Raw genomic sequence first — 26,751 nt, 5'->3', positions numbered from 1 at the left:
TTTTAAAAAATCAGTCTTTATTTAACACTGTCAATGAAGGCACTTAAAAACAGCAGCTAGTTATGTCACATGGCAGGAAGAGCACAGAGTTAAGTAGTAAATTCTGATTTTCATCTTCTGTGTTTGCAAGTATTACAATTTCCTCTTACACAAAAAGAAGAATCTTACCTGGATTTTTTTAAAACTATAAATTGGAGATTACCCACTCTGGTATAGACCTCAAGGCTCTGACTGGACCCTGGAAAGGCAGTCAGCTACCAACAGTTAATACCAGAATAGTTTGTTTCAAAAATAATTAGACAATTCCAAAACATTTCCTACCTAGACCACAGTATTATCGTTCTACCAATTAGAAAAAGTTTTTTTCTTTTAGCATAATGCAGCACTTTTAATTTCTTTCTGAAAAGCAGAGAATTTTCAAATGCCTGATTTCTTTCAGCTTACAAATATTTGAGTTGAACTGAATAATTTGATCACAAACTGGTGAGCAGAAGCAGGCATGCTCATCTTATGAAGATATTCCAGCATCATAAACCATCTTGAGTGATGTTCCCAACTGGAATCACGTAGAGGAAAGCAAAAGTCTAGGGAAATGTGTTTATTTCCCAGCTGTGAATGCTTGAAGTCCAGTGATAGCTCTACCAAGGATGAGAGCATGGATATCGTGAGTCCCTGAAGGCAAAAAGGGAAAAATGTTGTTAGAATTGTCTCTTTAAAAAACTGAATATATAAATGAAGCAAAATAATAGGACATGTTTCTAAATAATATGTTTGCTGGACACAATTACAATCCTTTTTTACCTTCATATGTGTTAACTGCCTCCAAATTCATAACATGCCTGATAACATGATATTCATCTGCAATTCCATTGCCCCCAAGCATGTCACGAGCTTGCCGGGCAATCTCCAGGGCTTTCCCACAGGAATTCCGTTTCAGCATAGATATCATCTCAGGAGTTGCCCTGGAAACATAGGACAAATGCTGAAATCAAGCAATGACAGAAAGGGCTTAGGTCCCTAGGCTTTCATACAAAATTGAAAACAAGTCAGATGTGACAGAAATCACACTTAGTATAGAATCTTTTTTTAAAAAAATGGATGCACGGACCAAGGTACATAAGAGGTGAGAACCCCCCCCCCCAGTCATGAATCTCTCTCTCTTTCCCTCCCCTCTCCATTAATTCTAGAAAGGAAGTTCAGTGGCACTAATGAATAGCAATAGCATTTAGACTTACAGTATAGACAGTGGTACCTCTACCTACAAACGCCTCTACTTACAAACTTTTCTAGATAAGAACTGGGTGTTCAAGATTTTTTTGCCTCTTCTCAAGAATCATTTTCCACATACAAACCTGACCCTCCAAAACTGTAACCTAAAAAGGCAGGGAGAAGCCTCCGTGGGGCCTCTCTAGGAATCTCCTGCGAGGAAACAGGGCCTCCACCCTCCCTGTGGTTTCCCCAATCACACACATTATTGCTTTTACATTGATTCCTATGGGAAAAATTGCTTCTTCTTACAAACTTTCCTACTTAAGAACCAGGTCACAGAATGAATTAAGTTCGTAAGTAGAGGTACCACTTTATAGTGCTTTGTAGCAGAGGTCCCAACCTTTCCAGCTCTGCAGATTGGCAGTGAAGAGCCGGGGGGGGGGGTAGTCTTGCACACACGCACAACACTTTCACAAATGCAGCTTCACACGCTTGCCAACCACTTGCACTGCCCAGTTCCCAAAGGGAGAGGCTTTGCAGAATCAGCATATTGCCCTCAACAATCTTGCTTGCCATTTTATTGGCCTCAGATGCTTCCTTTCTGCAGTTATCACCACAGCCAGAGTTTCATTGGGATTATGATGAAAAAGAAAAGAATGGCAACAACTAATCACATCTTGCCATCATGCAACTTTTTTTCTTCTTGCTATTAATTGCTTTTAAAAGCACAGGCTTGAGCACTGTCATAGTGTCAGGCTTTCTCTCTCAGTTGGCTCAAGCTTGATTGCAGTTTCCCAGGCACTTAACACAGCCTATTTAAGAGATTAGTCTTCTGAGAAATGAATTATAGTTCTGTTTTATATTCTCTTAAGCTTAAGCTTAAACTTAGTTCTTTGTTCTCCCTTTTTTCCTGTAGCTTAATAGAGACCTTGCTTTTTCTCATGCCTAGTATAAAATGGTAATCGGTTACTATATTTAGAGTATAATTTCTAATTTCTGCCTTCTGCACTGTGATAGTCCTAGATGTGTGATAGTTGCAGCAAAGTGAATAAAAGTTTTGTTGTACACTGCAATGCTGGGAGAAATTGAAAAAAAAATGCAATTTGTGGGTTAAGAAAAGGAGAACAATTTGATCCTCCCTTTTATCTCTGATTCTCTCCAGCAGAGGTACTGATCTTTTAAAATATTTCCCAAGATACAAAATGAAGTAGTGTGATAGATTTTATCTTTCATTTGACTAAATCTCCCTTTGAAAAAAAAGGCTGCTAGTCACAATTCTGCCATCAATGACATATAGAAATATACCTACTTGTCTTCATCTTTCAAGCGCCCCAATTGCAGACAACCCTGTAAGCCAATAGTGATCTCTGTGAGCATGTCAGCCAACTTCTTCTGGATCAATTGGTTTCTTGCCAAGGGGGCTCTGAACTGAATTCTAAGATGAATGGATTAAATAATTCAGCTAAAACATTGCACAGGTATAATGGGGGGAAAAGTTGATAAAATACTGGAAACATCTAGAGAAGCACCATGTAGAAGGTGATTCTATCATATTAGAAGCTTTTAAGCCCATCAAGTTAATTTTAAAGAAGAATTCAGATATAACAGGTATAACAAAGAATAGATGAAATAGCTTAAGATAATTTATGTATCCTATGAGATAAAACTTGGAAAAAGTGGAGACTCAGAAAACTCAGTGGAGAGAATAGCATGCAAATAAAGTAGATATATGAGAAGCAACAGAATACGGTAATTTACAGAATAATTTACGGAATAATTTCTGGCTACCAAGTCCAGCCAAGTGTTATTTAGGACTGGAGATACAGTTTAAATAATATAACGAAAATTATAAAAAATTACAGAGACATCTAAATCTGAAAATGCAGCTGCTTCTATTATACAGTGATCCTAAATATGTGTCCTATAACAAATGGCCATGGAACTGTACAAATGGAAATCATCAATGAATAATCTTGAATAGTTCTCTGGAGACCTGTTAAGAATCCATGAAATATAAGTAAAATGTATACTGCTCAAAATAATAATTGGAACACTCTAACACATCCTAGATCTGAATGAATGAAATATTCTCATTGAATATTTTATTTGCACAACTATTCCATTTGCACAACAGCATGTGAAATTGATTGTCAATCAGTGTTGCTTCCTAAGTGGGCAGTTGATTTCACAGAAGTTTGATTTACTTGAAGTTATATTTTGTTCCCTTTATTTTTTTGAGCAATGTATAACTTCAGGGATCTTCTTTCATCCAATATATCCTTAGCAAAACTGACATTACTGGGTATCTTTTTTTCAAATCTGACTTCAGTCAAGGATGCTCAGCATGGTCTTGATACAAAGCACACAACATCTTCCGTATAACTGACATGCTGGGATCCTATCACAAGCACAGTGTTTGTGGAGATGAGATATTAAGGATACCTACATATTAGTATGTAAGCATTATTGTAACCACATGCCCAGTTCTTGTAGAACATCTCTCCAGAAATATCAAACCTTTACCTATCCAAAGTATATTGCCTGGCTGTATGCATACAGAACTCAGCAGCACCCAGTGCTCCCCAGGAGATGCCATACCGTGCATTATTCAGGCAGCCAAAAGGTCCCTGTGGGAAGAGAAAGACATTATGATTGGGAGAAGTAATTTATTAATATTCCTTGTTCCAAAAAGATATTGACTTCCAAGGATCATCCACATGATTCACACCTACCATTTGCCTACCAGCTGTCTGTGGAAGCTTACAAAGGAGAGAGAGTGCCCCAAACTTTATTTTATATATTAAGTCCCATTTAAAATAATGTCATAAATCATTCTGCCTATGAAATTAGCATTTGATATGGCTAAGTTCTTTTGAAGGCGGGTGTTCAAAGACAGGACATAAACGAACATGGAATATTGGATTAACATTTGTTTCTTAGTTGTACAGTTACTACTTATTGTTGCACTGCAATTTATACATTCATAATGAAATGAACCCAAACCTTTTAGCTAAATCATCTAGAAATACTTTTAAGCTTGAATTAAAATTTATTTTCAATCTTTCTCAACATCCCCTGGTAATAAACTTGGGGTAGCACCTCTTGTAGCATTCCTGGTTAGTGCACCATTCACATACAGTAGTCCTATTGCACATGCCAATGAGTATTGCATGGATTGTGGAGAGATCTTACTGCAAGTCCAGACACTTTGGGTAGTAGGTTCTCTTCAGGCACTTCTACATCTTCCATAATAATCATTCCAGTAAGAGAAGCGCGTAGTGAAAATTTGCCCTCAATCTTTGGCGTAGAAAGACCTTTCATTCCTCGTTCCAATAGGAAACCCCGTATTTTGCCATCATCACATACAGCCCACACTACACATAGGTCAGCCATTGGGGAATTAGTGATCCTAAAAGAACAGCAAGCATACTGTCAATGTTTGCTATGGCACTCAACACAGTCCTTATAAAAATCAAGTTAAAATTCAAGTAGCTAAAAAGGGGAAATGAAAAACTACTATAAACAGAGCAAATCTTTCAGAAACAAAATTCAGTCCTCTTCCCTCAAATCTATCACTATAATTATCAGGGTCTTAAAGTTCTACCATTATTTTAAACTAATCCTAGTGGCCTAGGCTACTTCCCTGTCCTGATCCGCATACATAAAGACAAGTGCAAACCTCACCAAGTCTTGGAACCATTGAGTGTATAAGTCTTCCTGGAAGAGTTATACTGGGCCCGAGTCTCCATGCTACCAGGGTCACTTCCATGGTTAGGTTCTGTAAGCCCAAAACAGCCCAGCAACTCTCCTTTAGCTATGGTGAAAAAAAAAATCAAAGGATGAGTATAGCAACTCCTAAATTATCCTTCTCACTTCTTTACAAGTCCTGTTGTTATTGAAACAACTTCACAGGGATAAATCTACAGTGGTACCTTGATTCTCAACTGCTCTGAAACTCATCAAATTTGGTACACAACACATTTTGATGTGAAAATTTTGTCCTGGTACTCATCCTTTGTTTGGTGTTTGATGCATAAGCTAGAACTTAATTTCAATTTCAATTCCGACTAGAGTTGTAAGGATCAAACTTGTCAGTGTTGGCTGCTTATGATTCACTGTATTATTCCTTAGGGGAAAAATCTGTTTGATATTAATCATTTTTGGCACTTATTGTGCCTCCCCCAGCAACTAACTAGCTGCTAACGATCTTCCCAGCTCTTACCTTGCAGGCTCTTTCATTGTTTCTCTCTGTGAAGCATGTTTTCCAAGCCCTAAGTCTTCACAGGATTTTTTCCATTACTCTAACTTGCTACAAAGAAGTTTCTTTCCAGTCCTAACCAGGTGCTAACAATGTTCCCAGCTCTTCATTAATACTCTCCCAGAAGAAAAATGTTTTCCAAACCCTGTCTTTCTAGGGTTTTTTTTCATTGCTTTACTTGCTCCAGATGTTTCTTTCCAGCCCTAACCAGGTACTATTAATATTCCCAAGCCAATTCGTTGTTTACTCTCTGTGAGGAATGTTTTCCAAGCCCTAAATCTTTGCAGGATTTTTTTTACCATTGGTCTAACTTGCTCGACTGTTTCTTTCCAGGTGCTAATGACGTTCCCAGCTCTTATTGGCTTGGAAGCTCTTTCATTGTTACTGTCTCAGAATAAAGTTTTTTTAAGCCCGTAACCAGGGGAGAAAATAATGTGCTGAAGCTGATCAGACTAAGGATGCTAGCCAGATGAATACCTGGTAAGCAGATTCTTTTCCCTATTTTCCTCCTCCAAAACTAAGGTGCGTCTTATTTTCTGGTGTGTCTTATACTCTGAAAAATATGGTAACTCTCCTGAGTTAAGGAGAGTCACCCAAGATACTCCAATACAACAAAGGCCTGCAAGTAGCTTCAAGTGTTGTGCTTTGAAGCAGCTTGTGTGCAATTGTTGTTAAAGAAGTAGCCATTTTGGAATTTATTTTTCAAATAGACAGTAAATTGTGCCTACTAATTTTTATTAAGCTAAAAGAGGCTCTCTCAAACTATAGCCTATTATTCCTTTTTGAAGATCTGCAATGTCTTCTTGTTAAACAAGAAAGAAGGGACTAAAATAAGAACTTTAAAAAAAAAAGGAGAAATATAAGGGAAGAAAATTTATTATTTTTAGTAATTTGTAGCTTGGTTTGCTTTGCTGTGGGTGGCTAAAACTGATTTTTATGATTTCTGACTGGTCAGCAATTCTTAAGTGACTTATAAAAAAGCTACTGTTTAACTAAAGAGAAGATGGAGGAGCAAATTATTAGATATGTATTTGAAAAATCTTTAAATAAAATCCATCAGTTCACAGAACAGCTATGTTCCAAGGATGTTAAAAATACTACTCAAACTACTTCAAAGATGCAAATATGAGTAGAAAGTTACTGAACCACAGAGGCAATTTCACAAGTAATTGACAATGCAGAGGAGTCAACTATAATTTTGAAATATAAACCTGTCACTATATACATATATACTGTACTGTATATATATATATGAATGAATGAATAAATAAATAAATAAATAAATAAATATGGAATATAAACCTGTCACAATATATACCTATGTACAGTATATATATTGTGACAGGTTTATATTCTCTCTCTCTCTCTCTCTCTCTCTATTTATATATATATATATAAAGGATAATTCTCTGCCTTACAAGGCAAAGGTTGCAGGTTCAAGTCCCAGTAGGTATGGCTAGCTGATGAGGCCAAAATAAGGCCGAAATAGATCTATCCTAGTCTCCCTTAATTTTCAAATTCAGCTTAAACATGTGACATATATATATATATATATATATATATATATATATATATATATATATATATATATGTCACATGTTTAAGCTGAATTTGAAAATTAAGGGAGACTAGGATATATATATATATATATATATATATATATGTAGATTGTTCTGAGTTCGGGTTTTGCCCTGTGTAATGTTTTGCATGTCTATGCGACGTTTCGGCGAAATCACATTCACCATCTTCAGGCTGTAGTTCCAATCTTTGTGTTGTTTTAAATTTAAAACAACACAAAGATTGGAACTACAGCCTGAAGATGGTGAATGTGATTTCGCCGAAACGTCGCATAGACATGCAAAACATTACACAGGGCAAAACCCGAACTCAGAACAATCTACATACATATACCCGTGAAAATTTACGAAAACAAATATATATATATATATATATATATATATATATATATATATATATATATATAATTAATATATATTCATTCATTCATTCATTCATTCATTCATTCATTCATTCATTCATTCACATTTATATGCTGCCCAACTACCAAGGACTCTGGGAGGCTCACAACAAAGAGAACAATATCTTTTAAAAAATTAAAAAAACAAGACCCATAACTAAATTATGCATATCTTTTGGGGCTGGATATAGATGATGTACAATTTAATCAATGGCCCCAGGTCTGCTAGCAAATCAGGTCTTCACAGCTTTCCAGAAGGCCAGTAGGGTGGGGGCAGTACAGATCTCAGGAGGTAGCTGGTTCCAGAGAACCGAAGCTGCCACAGAGAAAGCTCTCCTCCGTGAGCTAAACTGACACTGTTTAGCTGACAGGGCCCGGAGAACGCCAACCCTATGGGCCCTTATTGGTCGCTGGGAGCTATGCGGTAGAAGGCGGTCCTGAAGTCAGTCTGGCCGTAAGTCATGTAAGGCTTTATAGGTGATACCTATAACACCATGAATTGCATCTGGAGACTGATTGGAAGCTAGTGCAGCTCGCAGAGAGTTGGTGTGATGTGGGTGTACCTAGGTGCACCCACAACAGCTCATGCATAGGGTCACAACTGGTGCACCAGGTGAACCTATGCAAAGGTTCCCCTAGCTACAGCTGAAAAATGTTGATCCAATCTCAGCTGAATATACATGGTACATATGCATGTATGTGCAAAAATAATAAACAAGAGATAAAAACAAACCAGTGTTGGTATATAGAGTGATCATTCAGCATATAGAGCATTCAGTCTTCTAAACTATTAACTCACCGAGGGCTGGCAGATATTTCTGTTTCTGCTTTTCTGTCCCATATGCATAAATGGGATGCATCACTAAAGATGACTGAACACTCATGACTGACCGATAGCCACTGTCCACTCTCTCAATCTCCCTGGCCAGCAGTCCATATGCAACATAAGTGGTCCCTGCACAGCCATAACCTAAGGCAAAAGAATGGAGAATTAATCATATGTGTTAAGAAATCAGCTGTAACTTCATAGTTAAAGATCCTACTTGCCAAATATTTAGAAAGAAACAAATAAATAAAGGGAATAATTTATTAATAATTTAATTAAGCCTTAATAGTCCAATGTTTCATGTCTCATGTTTTATAATATATGTATTACAAATGTATATGTATATGTATGTACCGTGTTCGCTTTTAAGCCTATGACAATAAGGCCAAGTATTTATTTCAGGGTTCAAAAAAATATAAGACAGTCTTATTTTCGAGGAAACATGGTATGTATGTATGTATTATAGATACAAAGTAATTGTTACATCTTCTACAGTCCTTAATATAAAATCAAGTTTTACTAAGTCTCTAAAATCAGTAGTAATCCTAGTATTTCAAATATGATAAATGATTGGCAATTTCTAAATCTGGATTTTAAATGTTGTATCCTACTTTATCTTAAGATATTATCTTATCTTAAGAAGCTCTTTCAAGCATTTCACAATTCATAACAGAACATTTAAAAAAATCTAATGTTTAATTCTGGAAAAAAAAGTCATAGCCAGTTATTATCTGAACTCGCTGACTGAGTACAAATGCAAACCAGCAGAAACAGAGAACTGCTCAGTCAAATAAAAGAAGTATACTAATACCTATCATAGAAGGATGATGGCAATGATTTATCAAATACTTAAACTATAGCTGAAATTATTATTGTTATTATTTATTAGATTTGAATGTCGCCCTTCTCCAAAAACTCGGGGCGGCTCACAGAATATAGAAACAAAGCATACAAAACAAATCTAATACACTAAAAACTATAGTTAAAAACCCTATATATTACTCAATCAGACAATCCAATCACACTATGCATCATATTTATTGGTCAGGGGGGCAAGATCTAATTGCCCCAGGCCTGGCGACAAAAAGTCTTAAGACTTTTGCGGAAGGCAAGGAGGGTGGGGGCAGTAAGAATCTCTGGGGGAAACTGATTCCAGAGGGCCGGGCCCCCCACAGAGAAGGCTCTTCCCCTAGGCCCCACCAAATGACAGTGTTTGGTGGGACCTGGAGAAGGCCAATTCTATGGGACCTAACCGGCCACTGGGATTTATGCTGCGGAAGGCAGTCTCGTAAGTGGGGACATAATATATTCTGAACTTCTCCTCCCAAGAAACATGAAAAAGTTATGAAAAATCCTCCCTTCTGCTACAGATATAATGGGCTCACTCAATATCATGAAAATATTTAACAATACCTTTGATGGTTGGGCCCAAGACACCAAGGGTCCCCATCTCTGACACAATTTCCCGATGAAAGACTAGAATGAAAATAGGACAGAATAAAACAATGTACTTTATAACACTGTAAGCATAACTTTTTGTAAGAAATGTGCATTAAAATATCTATATTTATTAATTAATTAACTTCTATGCTGCTTTTCTCAACTGACTCAGAAGCCTGGTATGCAACATAGAGGCTTGTTATAATACTGATAAATAACTTTGATAATTACTAGAGCCCCAGTCACAATGACTGAATTTACATGAAAATCAGTATTCCATGTTAATAGCAATAGTACTTAGAGTTATATACCACTTTATAATGTTTTACAGAACACTCTAAGCTTTTTATGGAGTCAGCATATTGCCACCAACAATCTGGATTGTCATTTTACCAACCTAGGCAACCATGCTGGAGGATTGCAGGCTAACTCTGCCCACAGCCTGGAGTTCAATTCTCACTGACTCAAGATTGACTCAGCCTTCCATCCTTCATTCACAGTGGTTCAGAAGTTAAAACACTGGACTTGTCAGCTGAAAGCTGGCAGCTCAGGTTCAAGATCTGAGCATAGTGTGAAGAGGTGAACTCCTGTCCTTGCCCTAGCTCTTGTTAACCTAGCAATATGAAAGCATGCAAAGAACTCCTGGTGTCCTTCATCACTACACCAAACTGGCTCTCATTGGTTTATACATTTCTGACACCTAGATAGGTGTCATTATCACTTCTGAGAACTTGAGTATCTGAAAGGAAATTAAAGTATGCTTAACTCAAGGAAAGTTGAGTTTTTTAAAACTGATCCAAAACAATTTACTAATTCTTCCACTGTCTCTCATGCTGCTCCCATAGGGCTGCTGAATAAGTAACTCAATTCCTGTCAGCCTCTACCCAACCAGCAGTTCCAAGGGATTGTAAAAGCTGTAGCTTCAAATTATGAAGGACACCACATTGTTAATACAAAGTTACCTTCATTTCGATTGGCCATGAGGATCCTGGGCATCAACTTTTCTTGGCAATAGGCACGAAATGAGTCCCGCATCATTATTTCCTCTGGAGTCAGGAGCCTTTCCAATTGTAGGGCATCACGCCAGTCAAACTGAACTGAAAGAAGAAAGCTAGAGCTAGTCTAAAGAACAAATAGTCCAATAGTTCTCCATATGGACAATAACATGAATGCCACTGAAAAGTTCTGTAATTGGCAAGTGCGAACCTGTAAAAATCTTTGCCTGGCATCACAGGTTATTCTCACACAAACACCATAAGATTATTGTCCACTTTAGTGTAAACAGGCAAACTGCAGAACTGCAATGATACCATTCATTTTTCTTGAAATTATGTTTTGTATTTGGAGTCTTTGCTTTTTTTTCTTAAAGGATAGTATGCATGATTCAAAGAGAAAAATATACTGAGGAAATCCCATATAAGGAACAGGCTATTTTTATACATATTCATAGGTTTTTCAAGGGTTGACTCATGGCCTTAATTATTCTACTTCACCTATCTGGTTTCATCTTGGAATATTTGAAAAGTGTGCTGGGTTGACAGACAGCAGCTTGCCTAAAGTTATCCATTCAATTTCCCTGGCGAGTGGAATGCAAATTCATGTGTTTCTAATCAAAATTCACACCTTAACCATTATACTATATGGCTCTGAAATATACATGTGAAAGTTATATTCTATATAATTAGTTATTTATACACTGAGGTTGCTAGCTTGGTGGGTCTTATTTCTGGGAACACACATATACAACAGTTTTATAAAATAATCAATTTTGATAGTGGCAGTAACTGTATCTTATAGAACAGAATACCTGGAACCAATTTTTGAGGGAATAAAATCTTAGTTATCTAATCAAAATCAAATCTTTGTCTATAGATGCATAGATCCCTGGAAACTCACATCCTCCATCAGACCCACCAAATTAATGACAAGGGATTAATAGTGATTGTATATCTTATACAAGAGAGCAAAGAGATTTTTAATTTTTCCCAATGGAAGGATCTATGAAGTAGGAGGAACGCTGTTTGAAGAGTGACTAGTGATTATGAGCTCAGACAAGCAGCTCTAAATCACAATTGACAAGAAAGAATCTTTTTACCTTTTGATCCGTTCACCAAAGGCTTCCCTTCTTTTTCTGTAACACAAGTAACAAAGTAAGCCCATTTGTCATTCCAATTGTCTTTTGTGCTGCTTCCCCATAAAATCCAAGAATCCTAAATAGATTTATCTATCTCTTAGCCCTGGCACTACTATCTTTACCCACACATGATAACAAAAAGGAGTCACTGACCTTCTGGTACAGGTGCACTAATGCTCTGTGCTCGAGTATCACATAAGTTTGTTACACTGCCTCTGCACTGCAGAAAAAGCCTGATAGGTAACCTTAGCGCCATGGTGGATAAATTCTGGAAAGGGTCAAATGGAAAAAAACTGTAAGTCATGAAAATCATTGAAGTGTTCAATTGAGTGCAATCGTCCTCCAGCAAAATGCTGGAATAGAAGAAGGATGATACCCATAACTCAGTTCAGTCCTGTTTATAATATAGATACAAGAATTAATCCAAAGCACCACATATTAAACAAAGTGGGAATAGTTCCTAGGGTTAAAGAAACAGCCAAATAAAAATTATTTAGTTATTAGAGTTGGAAGGGACCTTGTAGGCCATCTAGTCCAATCCCCTGCCGAAGCAGGAGATGAGGGGAAAGAAGTGGGTAAATGGTTCAAGCATTACACCGGGGAGACCTGTAAATTGGGAAAGCAGAGTATCCACATGCGAGGCCCACTTCCAGGAATTGCGAGGAACAATGAGGCCTAGCGCTTTGCAGAGCAGTAAACACAACTGGTGGGTTTTTCTTCTGGGGGAAGCGGCTATTACAGGCGCCTTATTCCCCATCCGGGGCGAAAGAGAAGGGACTCACTCGGTCGGGGACTCCCCTTCTCCTACCGACCAGTGCTGGGAACGCCACTGATTTCAGTGTCAGCAACATTTCGACCCGCAGTTGAAAAGAATACTGACCGAGATTGGGGCTGATGGTTGAAGGCGTTGCTTCTGGACGGCTTGCTCCCAGCTTTTTCGCGGAAGATTGACAGGCCGGCAGGTGAAGTGACGTCTCCTCCCGGGTTCACCGCGGCCCCTCCTTCAGGCCAATGGACTTCGCCTGCCCTTCCTTCCTAGCTGCGCGAGGCGGCGCCCTCCTCTCCCATTGGCTAGGCAGAGGAGGCGTGTAGCCCCGCCGCAGGCGGCGGCGAGGGTGAACTCGGCGTCTGGGAAAAGGAGGGGAGGGTGGGAGCGAAGGTGTCCCGAAGCGGCCAAGTGCTTGGTCCCTGTTGATTTTGACCCGTTCCTTGACAGTCCCCCCTCCCCCCACTCAGTCTTGTATTGCTGCTGATTATTTTGCCTTACTTAAACACGCATATAACACTTTTCAAAAGTTTCAAAAATTGCACCTTTTTCTCGCTGTGCATCAATCCTGGTATAACAGCTATGCAGCTTTAAAGGAGTGTTTCTTTGCATAGTGTGGAGGTTCACAGACCTCCAAACGATGGCTTTATGAGTCATTGTTGACTTTGGCAACAGCCTGGATTAGTCGCTGCGGTTTTCTTGGGAAAACCGACTTCTTTTACTGTTCTGTATTTATTTTTACTTTACTTATATCGTTGTTGTAAGCTGCCCTTGTGATTGGGCGGCATAGAAATCAAATAAATAAGTAAGTAAATAAGTAGGTAAGTAAGTAAGTAAGTAAGTAAGTAAGTAAGTAAGTAAGTAAGTAAGTAAGTAAGTAAATAAATAACAAACCTTGGAAGTTAATAATAACAACAGAGTTGGAAAGGGACCTTGGAGGTCTTCTAGTCCAACCTGCTGCTTGGCCAGGAAACCCTACACTACTTCAGGCAGAGGGTTATCCAACATCTTCTTTAAAACTTCCAGTGTTGGAGCATTCACAACTTCTGGAGGCAAGCTGTTCCACTGATCAATTCTTCTGCCAGGAAATTTCTCCTTAGTTCTAAGTTGCTTCTTTTCCTGATTAGTTTCCCCCCATTGGTTCTTGTTCTACCCTCAGGTACTTTGGAGAATAGGTTGACTCCTTCTTTGTGGCAACCCCTGAAATATTGGAACCCTGCTATCATGTCTCTCCTGGTCCTTCTTTTCATTAAACTAGAGATACCCAATTCCTGCAACTGCTCTTCATATGTTTTAGCCTGCAGTCCCCTAATTATCTTTGTTGCTCTTCTCTGCACTCTTTCTAGAGTCTCAACATCCTTTTTACATTGTGGTGACAAAACTGAATGCAGTACTATTCCAAGTATGGCCTTACTTATCAGTTGTTTGCCCTTGGCTACTTTCCAGGTCTTAAAGAAAATAACTGCCCAAAAATCAAGCTGGCTTTGTGCCTCAACCAACTCTGGGTCTCTCAGATTCTAACCTGATGCTTTAACTATTACACCAAATTGGTTCTCTCGCTTTTTTCTTTAATGTGATCTAATTAGAGCCTAGTTTACAAAATATTTGTAATATTTTGAGGATTTCACTAACTTCATTCATCCATGACTTTCTCAATTTATTTATTCTTCATATATTTGTTTGCAATTTGATCTTTATTCTGTCTAGAATCTAGATGACCAAGCTAGACCATATTCCTTTTATGCTGATATAATACATGTTTGTACTCAGTCCACATCCTTTCTTTACCCATTGTTTTCAGTATGTTTTTTTATCATAAGTTAGACCCATCAGCCAGGCAGTGTACTATAAACAAGGCCTTTAAGTAGCATGAAGATTCCTTAAATATTAACTCGTGATAATAAGAGCAACAAACTGTAATTACTTTTCTACACTTATGTCTGGAGATTGGTTGCTCTTCAAGGTGACCTAGTCCCTCTTGGAAAGAAGGAGAGTAGGCAAATGCTTGTGGTGGGTCAGTATGAAGAATCTATTGATTAAAATCACTAAGGTCTCCTCTGAATTCCCCTGGCTGTCAACTTTTAGTGGAATTGAATGATACCTGTTAATCTGTAATGAGTTTAAGCCTTGTATGTATGGATTGATTGATTGATTGATTGATTGGATTTGTATGCCGCCCCTCTCCGCAGACTCAGGGCGGCTAACAACAATGGTAAAACAACATGTAACAATCCAATTTAATAAAACAACTAAAAACCCTTATTATAAAAAACACAAACATACCATGCATAACTTGTAATGGCCTAGGGCAGGGGTCCCTAAACGTTTTACACAGGGGGCCAGTTCACTGTCCCTTGGAGTGTTGGAGGGCCGGACTATTAAAAAAAACTATGAACAAATCCCTATGCACACTGCACATACCTTATTTTAAAGTAAAAAACAAAATGGGAATGTACTATTTAGAGGGGGGGGGGAAGAAGTCTGAAATTCATATATATGTTTATGTTTTGTTTTTAATTTTCTTTTGTTAACATCTGATTGTAGGTTTTCTTGGCTTATAGAAAAATGTATAAAGAAAGAAGGAAGCACTTTGGCATAATGGTTAATAAGTTAGAAATATAATTGGTGTACTTTTTGAAGGGACATTAAGGAGGGAATTTAATTAAAAGAAAATGAATGTAACTGGATGACAAAATTAGAAAAAAAAACTTTTGCAACTTTTTTGATGATTGTTATTAGTTACTAACAAAATGCTGCATTTTATTCATAGAAAATTAGATGGAACGCTGTGTTGTGTCACTCACCCGTGGACTGGATAAATGGCCTCAGCGGGCCGCATAGTTTGGGGACTGCTGGCCTAGGGGAAGGAATATCTTAACTCCCCCATGCCTGGCGACAAAGGTGGGTCTTGAGTAATTTGGGAAAGACAAGGAGGGTGGGGGCCGTTCTAATCTCTGGAGGGGAGTTGATTCCAGAGGGCTGGGGCATTGTTTGGTCGACGGGTGCTGGGATTCGTGCGGTAGAAGGCGGTTCCAGATGTATTCTGGCCCAATGCCATGCCTTGGTCTTGAGGAAATGGACAGGATCTCTGTGGCTGTTACTTCAGTGACTTATTTAGATCTATGTCCTTTTTGGCTGGTTAGGACATTCTGGGAGACAACATGCAGTTGGGTCTAAGCAGTGGTGAATGTAGAGGTAGTCCCACCTGCATGTACATAGATGATAGCTTGCCTGTATTTCAGGGGGCTCCTCAGGAAATCATCTTTGGACCTTATAGTATTAGACAATTTTTGTCCAACTTCCAACTTCCCCTTCTTTGGGAAGGTTGTTGAGAAACTGGTTGGGATGAAGATTCTGAAGGCCATGGAGGAAAGGATACATTTGGATTCTCTTCAGTCAGGTCTCAGACCTGATTATAGTGTTAGAATATAATTGGTCATGCTTGTTGAGGACTATAAAAAAGCAGCTTTTGCCATGCATAGTTAAACATATGGAATTTGCAACCTTAAGTATTGATAATGGCCCTAGTTGTTATTGTTTAAAAGGGGGATTATGCAGATATGTGGAGATGAGGACTTCTGAGAGAGTCTACAAACTTTACAAGTTGCCAAATTGGAAAAATGCTGATCTAGCATAATGCTGCATAAATCTATTTTGGGACTTCTTTTGATCTAGGACCATACAGCAGCACTCAATTAAAGGAATAAATTTGCTTTGGTTTGAATGCAGATAACTCTTTAAAGGCCTGTGATAAGGGACTTGAAAATCCACCCAGTGAATTATAGCAAACAATGCAGGACAGTCTCTGTTGAGCTGTCATTTATTCTCATTATAAAGGTTATCCATGACTCCAGACAAGGTAATTAGTGCAATGTGACCATGGCTTTTTTCAAAGTATTTGCCATAATAGTTTTTTGAAAAGTCCCAGCAGAGCACAAGCTATCACAGTTACCATGACATTCAGTTCTGAACTATTCTGTGGCCAAAGCAGGAAGGAGAGAGAGGAAACAAAAAAAAATGATCTATCAAAATATTATTTTACTGAATTTCTCCTGTATAAAAAGAAACTAATTAAAACATGCAGCAGCCTTGAAGAGCCTGGCCCCAGAATGTTTGAGTTTTTCTTATCCATGATTGATTCTGAGACGCTTCACAGGAGAATTTCAGAAACAGTCTTTACAACAAGACCTGCTGAGGTCTATAATTGCAATCTATGTCTATGCTATGTAGGAGAAAAAAGACTACCAGGATAGCCATCTAAGTCCTCTGGATGAAATCTGGCTACAACTACCAGAATTTTCAGCCTGCACACAATAGCCATGTTGGTTACAAATTCTGGTACTTATAGTCCTAACAAAACCATGAAATCTAGATGAGAGCAGGCTGTTTTAGATACTTGCTGGAAGAAACGTTATTAGCTTAACTTTCATTTTTTGTTTGATTCCATTTCAATAAGAAACTTAAATTAACTATAGGTAGTCCTTGACTTCAACCAACCAACCAACCAACCAACCAACCAACCAACCAACCAACCAACCAACCAACCAACCAACCAACCAATCAGTAAATCAGAATAAAGCTGGAAGAGATCTTGGACGTCTTCTAGTCCAACCCCCTGCTCAAGCAGGAGATCCTATACCAGGGTCCCCCAACCATTTGGACTTCAGGGACCACTAAATTAATAATTTAAAATCCTGCGGACTACTAATATGATCTGCCTAATGATTGGCTGAGTGGGCGTGGCTAGATAGTCATGTAACTGGGCAGGTGTGGTGGCCAACTTAGTGTCACTCATGTCCAGCAGTGTCTTGCCAGCCTCCTCTTGCCCTTCCCCTCCCAGCCACTCCTCACCTGCCTAACCAGGCCTCTCAGGGTCCCAACAGGAAGCAGTTGTTGGAACTAAGCAGCCACCACCAAAAAGAGTTGGCAAAACAACTGGCTCAGTTCAAAATGGATCTGACCGGGATGGACGCTTAGCAGAAGCACCTCACTGAGGACTACAAGCATAGGCTTTCCAAGCAGAGGAAAGACCTGAGGGAATGCAAGACCAGGTACCAGCACATGGAGGCTCAGCGGGCTGAGATGGTCAGTCAGTTCCAGGCCATGATGTAGTCCAACTGGAACAAGGCCCTCCGGCTCTTCGCTGTCCAGTCTCTTAAAACCTCCAGTGATGAAGCACCCACAACTTCTGAAGGCAAGCTGTCCCACTGGTTAATTGTCTTCACTTTTAGGAAGTTTCTCCTTAATTCTCCTTGATTAGTTTCCATCCATTGTTTCTTGTCTGGCCCTGATGCTTTGGAAAATAAGTTGACCCTCCTCCTCTTTGTGACAACCTCTGAAATACTGGAATAGTGCTATCATGTCCCCCCCAGATCTTCTTTTCTCTTGACTAGCCAAACCCAAATCCTGCAACTTTTCTTAATATGTTTTTGTCTCAAGGCCTTTAATCATCTTTGTACTTTTTCCAAAGTCTCAACATCTTTTTTGTAATGAGATGACCAACACTGGAGGCAGTATTTCAAATGTGGGCTTACTAAGGCTTTATAAAAGTAATAATATTTCATGTGATTTTGATTCTATGCCTCTGTTTATACAACTAAGGATGGTATTAGCTTTTTGGCTGCTGCTGCAGCACAGTGGTAGCTCATATTTCAGTAATTGTAGACTAGGATTTCAAGGTCCCTCTCACCATTAGTGTCATCTATAAATTTAATGAGTTCCCTTTTTATTCCCTCATCCAAGTCACTTTATGAAGATATTGAAAGGTACTGGGCCTAAGACAGAACCTTGTGGTACCCTGCGACTTATTTTCATCAGTGTGGATGTAGTACCATTAAGGAGTACAGTACTTGTTGACTATGGTTTGTCAGCAGGGATGGGCCCTACCCGGAATGGTGGGAAACACCGTTCCTGTGGCGGAAATGGAGTGCAAGCTTAGCTCCATTGCCCAATTCTGGTGTGATTCCGGTAAAAATTACCAGGTTTTTTTGCTTCTGTGCATGCAATTTTTGCCCAAATTTCGCTGCCAGAAGGACATCCGCATGAGATTTTGGCAGTGTCTAGAGTGGCGCCGGGAGTGGGGGCCCATCACTGTTTGTCAGCCAGTTACAAATATGGTGATGTTGTCTACCTCACATTGTTCTAGTTTACCAAGAATTGAGCACAAAATTTATCTTGCTAAGCAAGATAGTTATTGAGTTTTGCTGCATTTTATGACCTTTCTTTCCACAATTGTTAAGTGAATCCCTGTAGTTGTTAAATGGTTGTTAAATGAATCTGGCTTCCCCATTGACTTGTCAGAAGGTCACAAAAGATGATTACATGACAGTGGGACATGGCAACCATCATAAATAAGAGTCAGTTGCCAAGCATCTGAATTTTGATCATGTGGCCAATGGTCATGTGAAAATAAGTCACTTTTTTCAGTGCTGTTGTAATTTTGAATGGTCACTAAATTAACCGTTGTGTTGTAAGTTGAAGACTACCTGTATTAAGTAAAGCTGATTCTAACTGATGGCCTATTTCTGTCCAACCCAACAATTCTTTTATAACAAATTAAACAGGGAAGGTATTTTCCAAATAGTCTCAATTCTTTATTAGTAACTCTGAGGTTACAGAATCGTATTTTCTCCTTCAAATCCTTCAAATGAGAGCATGATAAGCAAAAGGAAAACAGGGTATCATGCAGATATTTTTAGAGATAGGCATGGTTCCTACTATACATAAAATAATATTTACAGATGCTCTGTTCTAGGTCTCGTCATACTAAAGAGTATAAGCACATTTCATTTTTTATTTTTCTCTAGGGTAGAAATATTTTTGTGCAATGATCATTTTGGGCCAAATCCAGACTTATATTTGATCCATCCTTAATGACATATTTTTCAGGTAATGATTTTTAAAATCAAAATTTCTTTCTCACAGTCTGTCAAGTCAACAAATCCAAAGAAGGAAAGTATCAATGAATGAATATGTGTTCCAGGATAATAATACACTCTGCTGCAGAGATGCTTCCTGAGGATGGGCTCCAGCATGAGTCCAAAAGCTCGGAAGTCTAATCTTCTGGTCCTGGTGACCAACCCAGATTGGATTCTTCAAAAGTACCAGTGTTATGCATTCACCTTGTATAAAATAAACACTTCTTGTCTTCATCTTCAATTTGAGCTTTTAATATCATGGCAGACCATATTTTAGCAGCTGCAGCTTATCTCTTTAAAAGGAACAGCAGTTGGATTCTGCATGTTACCTATTCATTTGTTTTATCCCTTAAAAATAATTAAAGGCGCAGGATCCAACCCAAATGTGCATGTTTGAAGTTAGGAACTTTTCTCCATCCTCATATATTTGCTGTGTTTAGAGTTTACTTATCCTTGCTTAACCATAGTTTACTCAATTCCTGCATGTTTCTGCACTCGTATTAAATCCTAAATGAATCCCATTAGTTTGCTAGTCTAAGAAAACCGCCTCTATGTTGGTTGAGGCAGGCAGGATTCCCTTGAGTACCATTTGTTGGGGCATCAGGGGAAAGGGAGGGTCTTGCCTCCTCTTTCTGCTCAAGATCCCCATGGACAATTGGTGGGCCACTGTGTGACACAGAATGCTGGACTCAACAGGCTTTGGCCTGATTCAGCATGGTTATTCTTTCTTATGTTATGTTCTTAAAACCCCTGCTTTAAGACTTTTATTCCTATCCATGATTGATTTTCCCTTCAATTCAATCTCATTAGCAAGGGCCAATGCAACCCTCTTTTCAAAGTGTCTTGCCTCTCAATGGCAAGACAGTATTAGCCTTCAGACCTGTATCAGAACTGAGCCTCCTGCCAGACCCCCTGAAACCTCCTGATACAAACCCAAGTCAAGCTGTTAATCTTATTTACGCTTTTCCCGTCTCAAAGCTGCCCACTCTTTTGGCTGTCCTGTCCTTGCACAGGAGAGTTGCAGTCCAAAACATCAGCTGGAGGCTGGTCTGGCTGAGGGAGGCAAGATGAGGGTGGAGTCCACAGTCTAACTCCTCCACACACTTCTGGAGGACTCCTCCATTTGCTTCTGGCATCATTAGAGTCATTAGCCATATCAGAAGAATTGAGGGCTTCTTCCAAGTGGGTGCTTAGTCATGAAGCTATTATCTTTCAGTTTCCATTCCCCATATGCAAGATCATATATCTTTTCACAAGGAGAGCAATTCTCAGGATAAGAAATCAACTCTTTTTAAAAGACTTAACAACATATGTAAAGTAGTAAAGCACTTTGTGGGCTTCAAAGAGAAATAGTGGAAAATAACTCAGTCAGCTTCAGGGAAATTTATTTTCAAAACACAGTAAGCCAGACTGCTATAAATTTGCATAAGTAAAACTAGTGATTCACTTATTCCCTGTTAGATCTGTAGATATTTTTCTTAGAGACATCCCAAAGCTCTCACTTTATTTACCAAGACCTTTTAAAAACTAAATTAGTGAGGCATTTTTAAAAAAATTATTAGAGTTGGAAGGGATCTTGTAGGTCATCTAGTCCACCCCCCCTGCTCAGGCAAGAGTCCCTATACCATTTAGAACAAATGGCAGTCCAATCACCCCTTGAAAGCCTCTTGTGTTGGAGCACTCACAACCTCAGCAGGCAAGCTGTTCCATTGGTTGGTTGCTCTCATCCTCAGAAAGTTCCTCATTTCCAGGTTGAATCTCTCTTTGGTCAGCTTCCATCCATTACTGTATTTCTTGTCTGGCCTTCTGATGCTTTGGAAAATAGTCTGACCCCTCTTCTCTGTGGTAGTCCCTCATGGATGGGAAGGCTGCTATCTTCCAATACCTGAGGAAATCTAGGTTTATATTTAAAAATTGCATTATGTATTGCACACAGTCTTAAAGGGCTTTCAGAGACAATCATATAATCTTTATTGAAATATTATTTATTTATTTATTGATTGATTTTGTCCAACAAAATTTAATACAATTTACTTCTGACTAGATACATATGATTGCAGGCTCCGTGATAGGTTTTAAATTGCAGTTTTGGGGTACTAAACAATCTTCTCTTCCCCCCACAAAATGGCTATGAAAATATTTTAATAATCTTAAATGCTGAAAGCATCTAGAAAACTGCAAATTATGCCTTCCTTTAGTTCTTATATTTGTAGCATGCATAACAATATAACATATTATAATTATATTTCTTTTACTTCAACAGCCCAGATTAGAACTGTTTGGTCCACATTATTCCTTTCAGAGGGTAATATATTTTATTTGTAAGTAATTCAATTTTCTAAATGAATTGAATACTTATAAATAACACACATACATTATATGTATATATACACACATATACATACAAAAAATGATCACTGACTGAATTCATCCTTATCTCTCTCATTTAAAGGAAATAACTACTAAAGGAGCTGCAAACAAGTTGATTATGTTTAGGTAATTTAATCCATCTGCAGCTTGTTCCTTTACTAGCCACACCCCCTTCTTTTGATTGGTTTAGGTAGCTTCATTTAGTTTTCTGTCTTGTTCAAAGTGAGGAAGGAGAGAATTAAAAGAAGAGAAATATTGATGGTGACACCTAAATAGAAAAGTTTGCTCTTAAAGACAGAAAGGAAGGGGTAGGTTTTTTTTGGTGGGAATGATGTTTATATGAGAGAATTTCAGCATATGTTTAGACCTAAGAAGTAATATCTAGGAGTAAGCAAAGATTGGAGAGGTGTGATGTTATCTTATTCATTTTTCCTTCTTTTCTTTCAGGGATATAGCTTTTTAATAAGCCATGGCTTTTGTGGAGGCTGCGTTACCCACAGCTGGCACCCTGGGGGGATTTAACAACTTCCAAGATACACAATCTGAAAGTTTCCAGGTGAGAAGTTGTGGGGGATACTGGCTGGAAGGCTGAAGGTGTCCTCTGGTAAGAATTAAAAATGTCTGAAGGGAGGGAAGGTGGTAATAAGCATAGGCTCTTAGCTGGACCCAGTCTTTTTCTTACAAAATCAAGGTTTCTTTCCAGAACAGATGTGGCAAGGTATTGTAAATCTTTGCATGTTAGGAGCTCCTCTAGCCAGATGGGGGAAAGAATAGGAGGCAATAATTGGTCTTACTCCATTATAAAGAAAGTAGTAGAACAGAAAATTTGGGACACCAGGTTTTCCTTTTGAAGGGAAGACGGGATATAATGCTAATTAAATAGATAAATAAATAGAATTTGATGGTTTTGGAGTGCTTGTGCTTGTTTAAGCTTAAGTGCAAAAATGTGTAGACTGTTTGCATGTTTGGAACATATTTCATGATGATAGTAAGTCTGTCAGGGAGAGATAATGTCATGTAGTTTTAGAGTGTTTTCCCCACCTTCAATTAAAAGAGGTGTCTGCGCAGATCTGGTAGATAAAACCCACACAAGTAGCCAGAACTAATCAGTGGGTCAAATCAGTGATATTAAGGTTCTGGGAAGAACTTTCCTGAAATCTTCTGGAACTCTTGATATAATCCTGTAATCAAAATGGTCTTCCTCACATTCCCTATATTTGTTTGTAAAACAAATTTCATCATGATTAAATCATGTTTTAACTAAATAAAACACTGGCTGAACCACAAACTAATAGGAGCTGAATTCACACTTCATGTTAGCTTATAATTCATGCACCGCTTTATTGATCTTACATTGATTATGCATCATAGTTTATTTTTAAAGTCAGTTTCTCCAAGTTTTTATTTAATTAGAACAAAGTTCTAGAATAGGAGATTGCCTAAAATGGTTGAACTGAATTATGACTTGTCCTTTAAAGCTTAGGATGGGGTTAAGGTTTTAATAGGGAGGGAAGAGATCTAGTTGCACTAGGAAAGAAGTAGTTTGAAGGAAAAAACATACTGTAGTTTAAAATGGCCAAATTCCAAGCAGAAGCCATTGTATTGCAGTTTTTATACCTTGTTGAAATGTTGTATTGTAAAGTTCACACATGTGGTTCTGTTTTTGTAAGAAAAATATCACATACTTACAAAATAATAGTTGAGTGATAAATATATCTTAAGCCCAGTAAAACGTGGCATGTAATGTGCAGAGTTCATCTTTGTGCAGATATGTTATTTTTTTAAAAAAATAAGAAAACAAGAAATTCAAAAAATAGGATCGGGATCTATCCCTCTGACCTGGAGAAGCCTAAACTGTAGCTCACACATTTCTTGAATTTTTTCTATAGCATCTTGCACCCTATTCCTGTACTTTTACTTATTAATAGCAGTATAAATGGTTGTGAACATTTTGATTTTCTGCTTAATGTAGAGGAACTCTAATATCCCTGGAGGAGCCGCCCCGAGTCCTCGGAGAGGGGCAGCATACAAATCTAATAAATTATTATTATTATTATTATTATTATTATTATTATTATTATTATTATTATTAATTGCAGATTTTGTTTTGGTTGCCATTGCTTCACACAGGAAAATAATATTACTAATACTATTAATATTACTATTACTAATAAATTATATATGTGTGTGTGCAGTAATATTATTGCTGATAATGAAAAGGATATATATATATATATATCTCCTTAATAGGTTATATATATGTATGTACACAGTTTGGTATTACTTCATAATATTTAGTATGTAAAGACTTTTTATCCACCAAATAGTTTTATAACCTTGTTGATTAGTTTTTAATTAGTTTCATAATGTTATCTGTATTTATAACATAGTGTCTCTGCTTTTAATTTCTCCTTTGTAGCATCTCATATTTACAAAATGGTGGTCAAGGGTCATAATAAATTTTATCATACATTTTATAGTTGCAGGTCAGAACCTGAGTAGAAGCAATGGGGAGACTGTATTTATGGTAACAGAGCCAATTTTGGGAAGAAATAAAATAAATTGCTGCTTCTCTATTGATTATTCTGCTATAATAATACAGAGATGACAAGCAGTTTTATTGTACCTTATTTATTCAATCCTTCTTAGAATCATGTAGTCCTTGAAAGTCTAGAGTAGAATAGCCATAGGATACTGTCCAAGCCTGAAAAAGCCTGTGGAGTAGTGAATGTTTCTGTTGCCTGTTTCTACAGGGAGGTGAGATAACTAGCATTCAGCCTCTCCCAACTGTAAGGCAGAAACTTATGCAGCCTTGTGATAGTAGGCTTCTTATCTCCACCTTAATGGCAGGCTCCAGCCTGTGCCTGTCCTGGCTTCCGAAGCTCATTCATTACAACTTTTGTGACCCGCTTCTGTCTTTCAATTAGTGAAAGGTACTTACTATAACAAGCCTACCAAGAATCTACATCTCTCCCCCCCCCGCCCCCCAGCTTCTACCTGCAACCCAATTTTCATACCTGGAACACAATTTATTTCATGAGCTATTTACTTGCTTTCTAGTGGTGGAAGACAGAAGACTGCCCTGAAACTCCATCTCTGGAGTTCTTGGAGCTGAACCAACCTGAGGGGATCCAGCAGGTGAAGCAGGAGCAAGAGGAAGCCTATTGGGATCTTGATTTTCTCATAAGAAATTTTTCTACCTCTGGACCAAATGCTGGTCTTTCTCAAGTTGACCAAGAGGACCAGATCTCGACGTCTGCTGTCTGTCAGACAGGGTCAGTTGAGGAGGAAGTCGGAGAAAAGCTCCCAGGAAGCCTCAAGGTTCCAGAAGTTCCTGGTCCCTCAAGTTCGGAAGTCCAGTTCTTGCCAAAAGAGAACTCTGTGAACTGTACCCCAGTTCTACCAGATTATTTCCAGGGTATAAGAGAGCCCAATAAGGGACTAGTATTTTCCAATAATCAGTTGCCACACTTTGCCCAGGGAGGTTCTATGGCTCTTGCAGGGCAACAACAGCCCAGGCAGCCCAGAGCAAGATCTCTTGGGCAATATTATCATGTAACCTGTGAAGCCCATGTGCAGCCAAGTCCTCATATGCTAGGCAAACATGCTTCTTACAATCAGCTTCCACTAGCTTCAGTGGCTTCCCAGATGCCACACTGCAGTCTGCTGAATGGTTACCATCCTTTCTCCCATAGTCCATATCAAGCCCGGGTTCAAATGTACCAGGCAGATTCTGTTCTCCATGCTCTGCCACTCCTTGGCTTCAGGAAACCACCATCACCTATTAGAGAAGCCATAGCCAAGCCAAAGAAAGGACACAAACAATGGCCCCACAAGCGGCCTGCTAGTCACATCTGCAGTCATCCCAGTTGTGGGAAGACCTATACCAAGAGCTCCCACCTGAAGGCTCATCTTCGCACACATACAGGTAAGGAAGAATGATATAGAGGCCGGGGGCAGTTGGGTGTTAGATCGTGGGGCATTTTTTCTTCTGCTCTGAGGCCTTAGAAATGGCTCACCTGTTGAGCAGTTCTGCTAAAGTTCAGATGATGCACTGTGTGGTGGTCCTCTTATCCTGAGACTTGGGGAGGGAGGATGTGGGACATCCTGTAATTTGGGCTGCTTATTTTATTTTATTTTATTTTATTATTTTATTTTATTTTATTTTATTATTTTTTATTTTATTTTATTATTTTTTATTTTATTTTATTTGGATTTATTTATTTATTTGGATTTATTTATTTATTTGGATTTATTTATTTAATTGGATTTATATGCCACCCTTCTCCGAGGACTCGGGGCGGCATATTCTGTGCATGAATATTAATTCTGTTAACTTAAAATAATGATCCTCCTCGGGTCCAGTGGTAGCACAAGGACCCTAGTACAGTAGTACTATCTGTTTTACAGGAGAGAAACCATATCACTGCACTTGGGAAGGATGTGATTGGAAATTTGCCCGTTCAGATGAGCTGACTCGCCATTATCGTAAACACACAGGACAGCGTCCATTCAAGTGTCACGTCTGTCAGCGTGCTTTCTCCCGTTCGGATCACCTCTCTCTGCATTTGAAGAGACATGTGTGACAAATATAAACATTTTGGACTATGATGGATATTCTAACTCACAAGGGAGCCTCATGGTGGATAGTAACTATGGGGTGAGGGGTGTATCTCTGCATGTTTCTATTTCCTACACAGAAGGCATAGCTGCCTCTCTAATACTGGTAGCATTAGCCAAGAGAATGTAATGGAGACTAGTTACCCAGTTGGACTCCCAGACTGAAGGATTTTGGAATCTCAGCTCTGTTATTCTATCGCTACTGGAAACTCAATCATATTTTGAAACCTAAA

General features: G+C 38.5%; 2 protein-coding genes across 6 annotated transcripts; one reads left to right on the top strand and one right to left on the bottom strand.

Moving 5' to 3' along the window:
* On the bottom strand, positions 1 to 13,203 carry GCDH (glutaryl-CoA dehydrogenase). Of its 2 annotated transcripts, none has more exons than XM_070741610.1 (12): positions 12,726 to 13,203; positions 11,999 to 12,113; positions 11,807 to 11,842; positions 10,674 to 10,808; positions 9,685 to 9,747; positions 8,245 to 8,415; positions 4,894 to 5,023; positions 4,402 to 4,618; positions 3,733 to 3,836; positions 2,519 to 2,644; positions 802 to 962; positions 1 to 672 (listed from the first exon to the last, which is right to left on the bottom strand). In XM_070741610.1, exons 2-12 carry the CDS (start codon positions 12,099 to 12,101, stop codon positions 599 to 601), a joined length of 1,320 nt encoding a protein of 439 aa, XP_070597711.1. In that variant the 5' UTR covers positions 12,102 to 12,113; positions 12,726 to 13,203; the 3' UTR covers positions 1 to 598. The 2 variants fall into 2 exon arrangements, with proteins under 2 accessions (XP_070597711.1, XP_070597710.1); XM_070741609.1 differs by having other exon boundaries at positions 12,628 to 12,896.
* On the top strand, positions 12,959 to 26,751 carry KLF1 (KLF transcription factor 1). Of its 4 annotated transcripts, XM_070741613.1 has the most exons (5): positions 12,959 to 13,416; positions 15,382 to 15,512; positions 22,346 to 22,454; positions 24,959 to 25,826; positions 26,309 to 26,751. In XM_070741613.1, exons 3-5 carry the CDS (start codon positions 22,368 to 22,370, stop codon positions 26,482 to 26,484), a joined length of 1,131 nt encoding a protein of 376 aa, XP_070597714.1. In that variant the 5' UTR covers positions 12,959 to 13,416; positions 15,382 to 15,512; positions 22,346 to 22,367; the 3' UTR covers positions 26,485 to 26,751. The 4 variants fall into 4 exon arrangements, with proteins under 4 accessions (XP_070597714.1, XP_070597715.1, XP_070597712.1 ...); XM_070741614.1 differs by lacking the exon at positions 15,382 to 15,512; XM_070741611.1 differs by lacking the exons at positions 12,959 to 13,416; positions 15,382 to 15,512 and adding an exon at positions 22,092 to 22,206.

This window comes from Erythrolamprus reginae, chromosome 2 (genome assembly GCF_031021105.1).
Source record: "Erythrolamprus reginae isolate rEryReg1 chromosome 2, rEryReg1.hap1, whole genome shotgun sequence".
NCBI classification, from domain to species: domain Eukaryota; kingdom Metazoa; phylum Chordata; class Lepidosauria; order Squamata; family Dipsadidae; genus Erythrolamprus; species Erythrolamprus reginae.
This window is presented reverse-complemented; position numbering and strand designations above follow the sequence as displayed.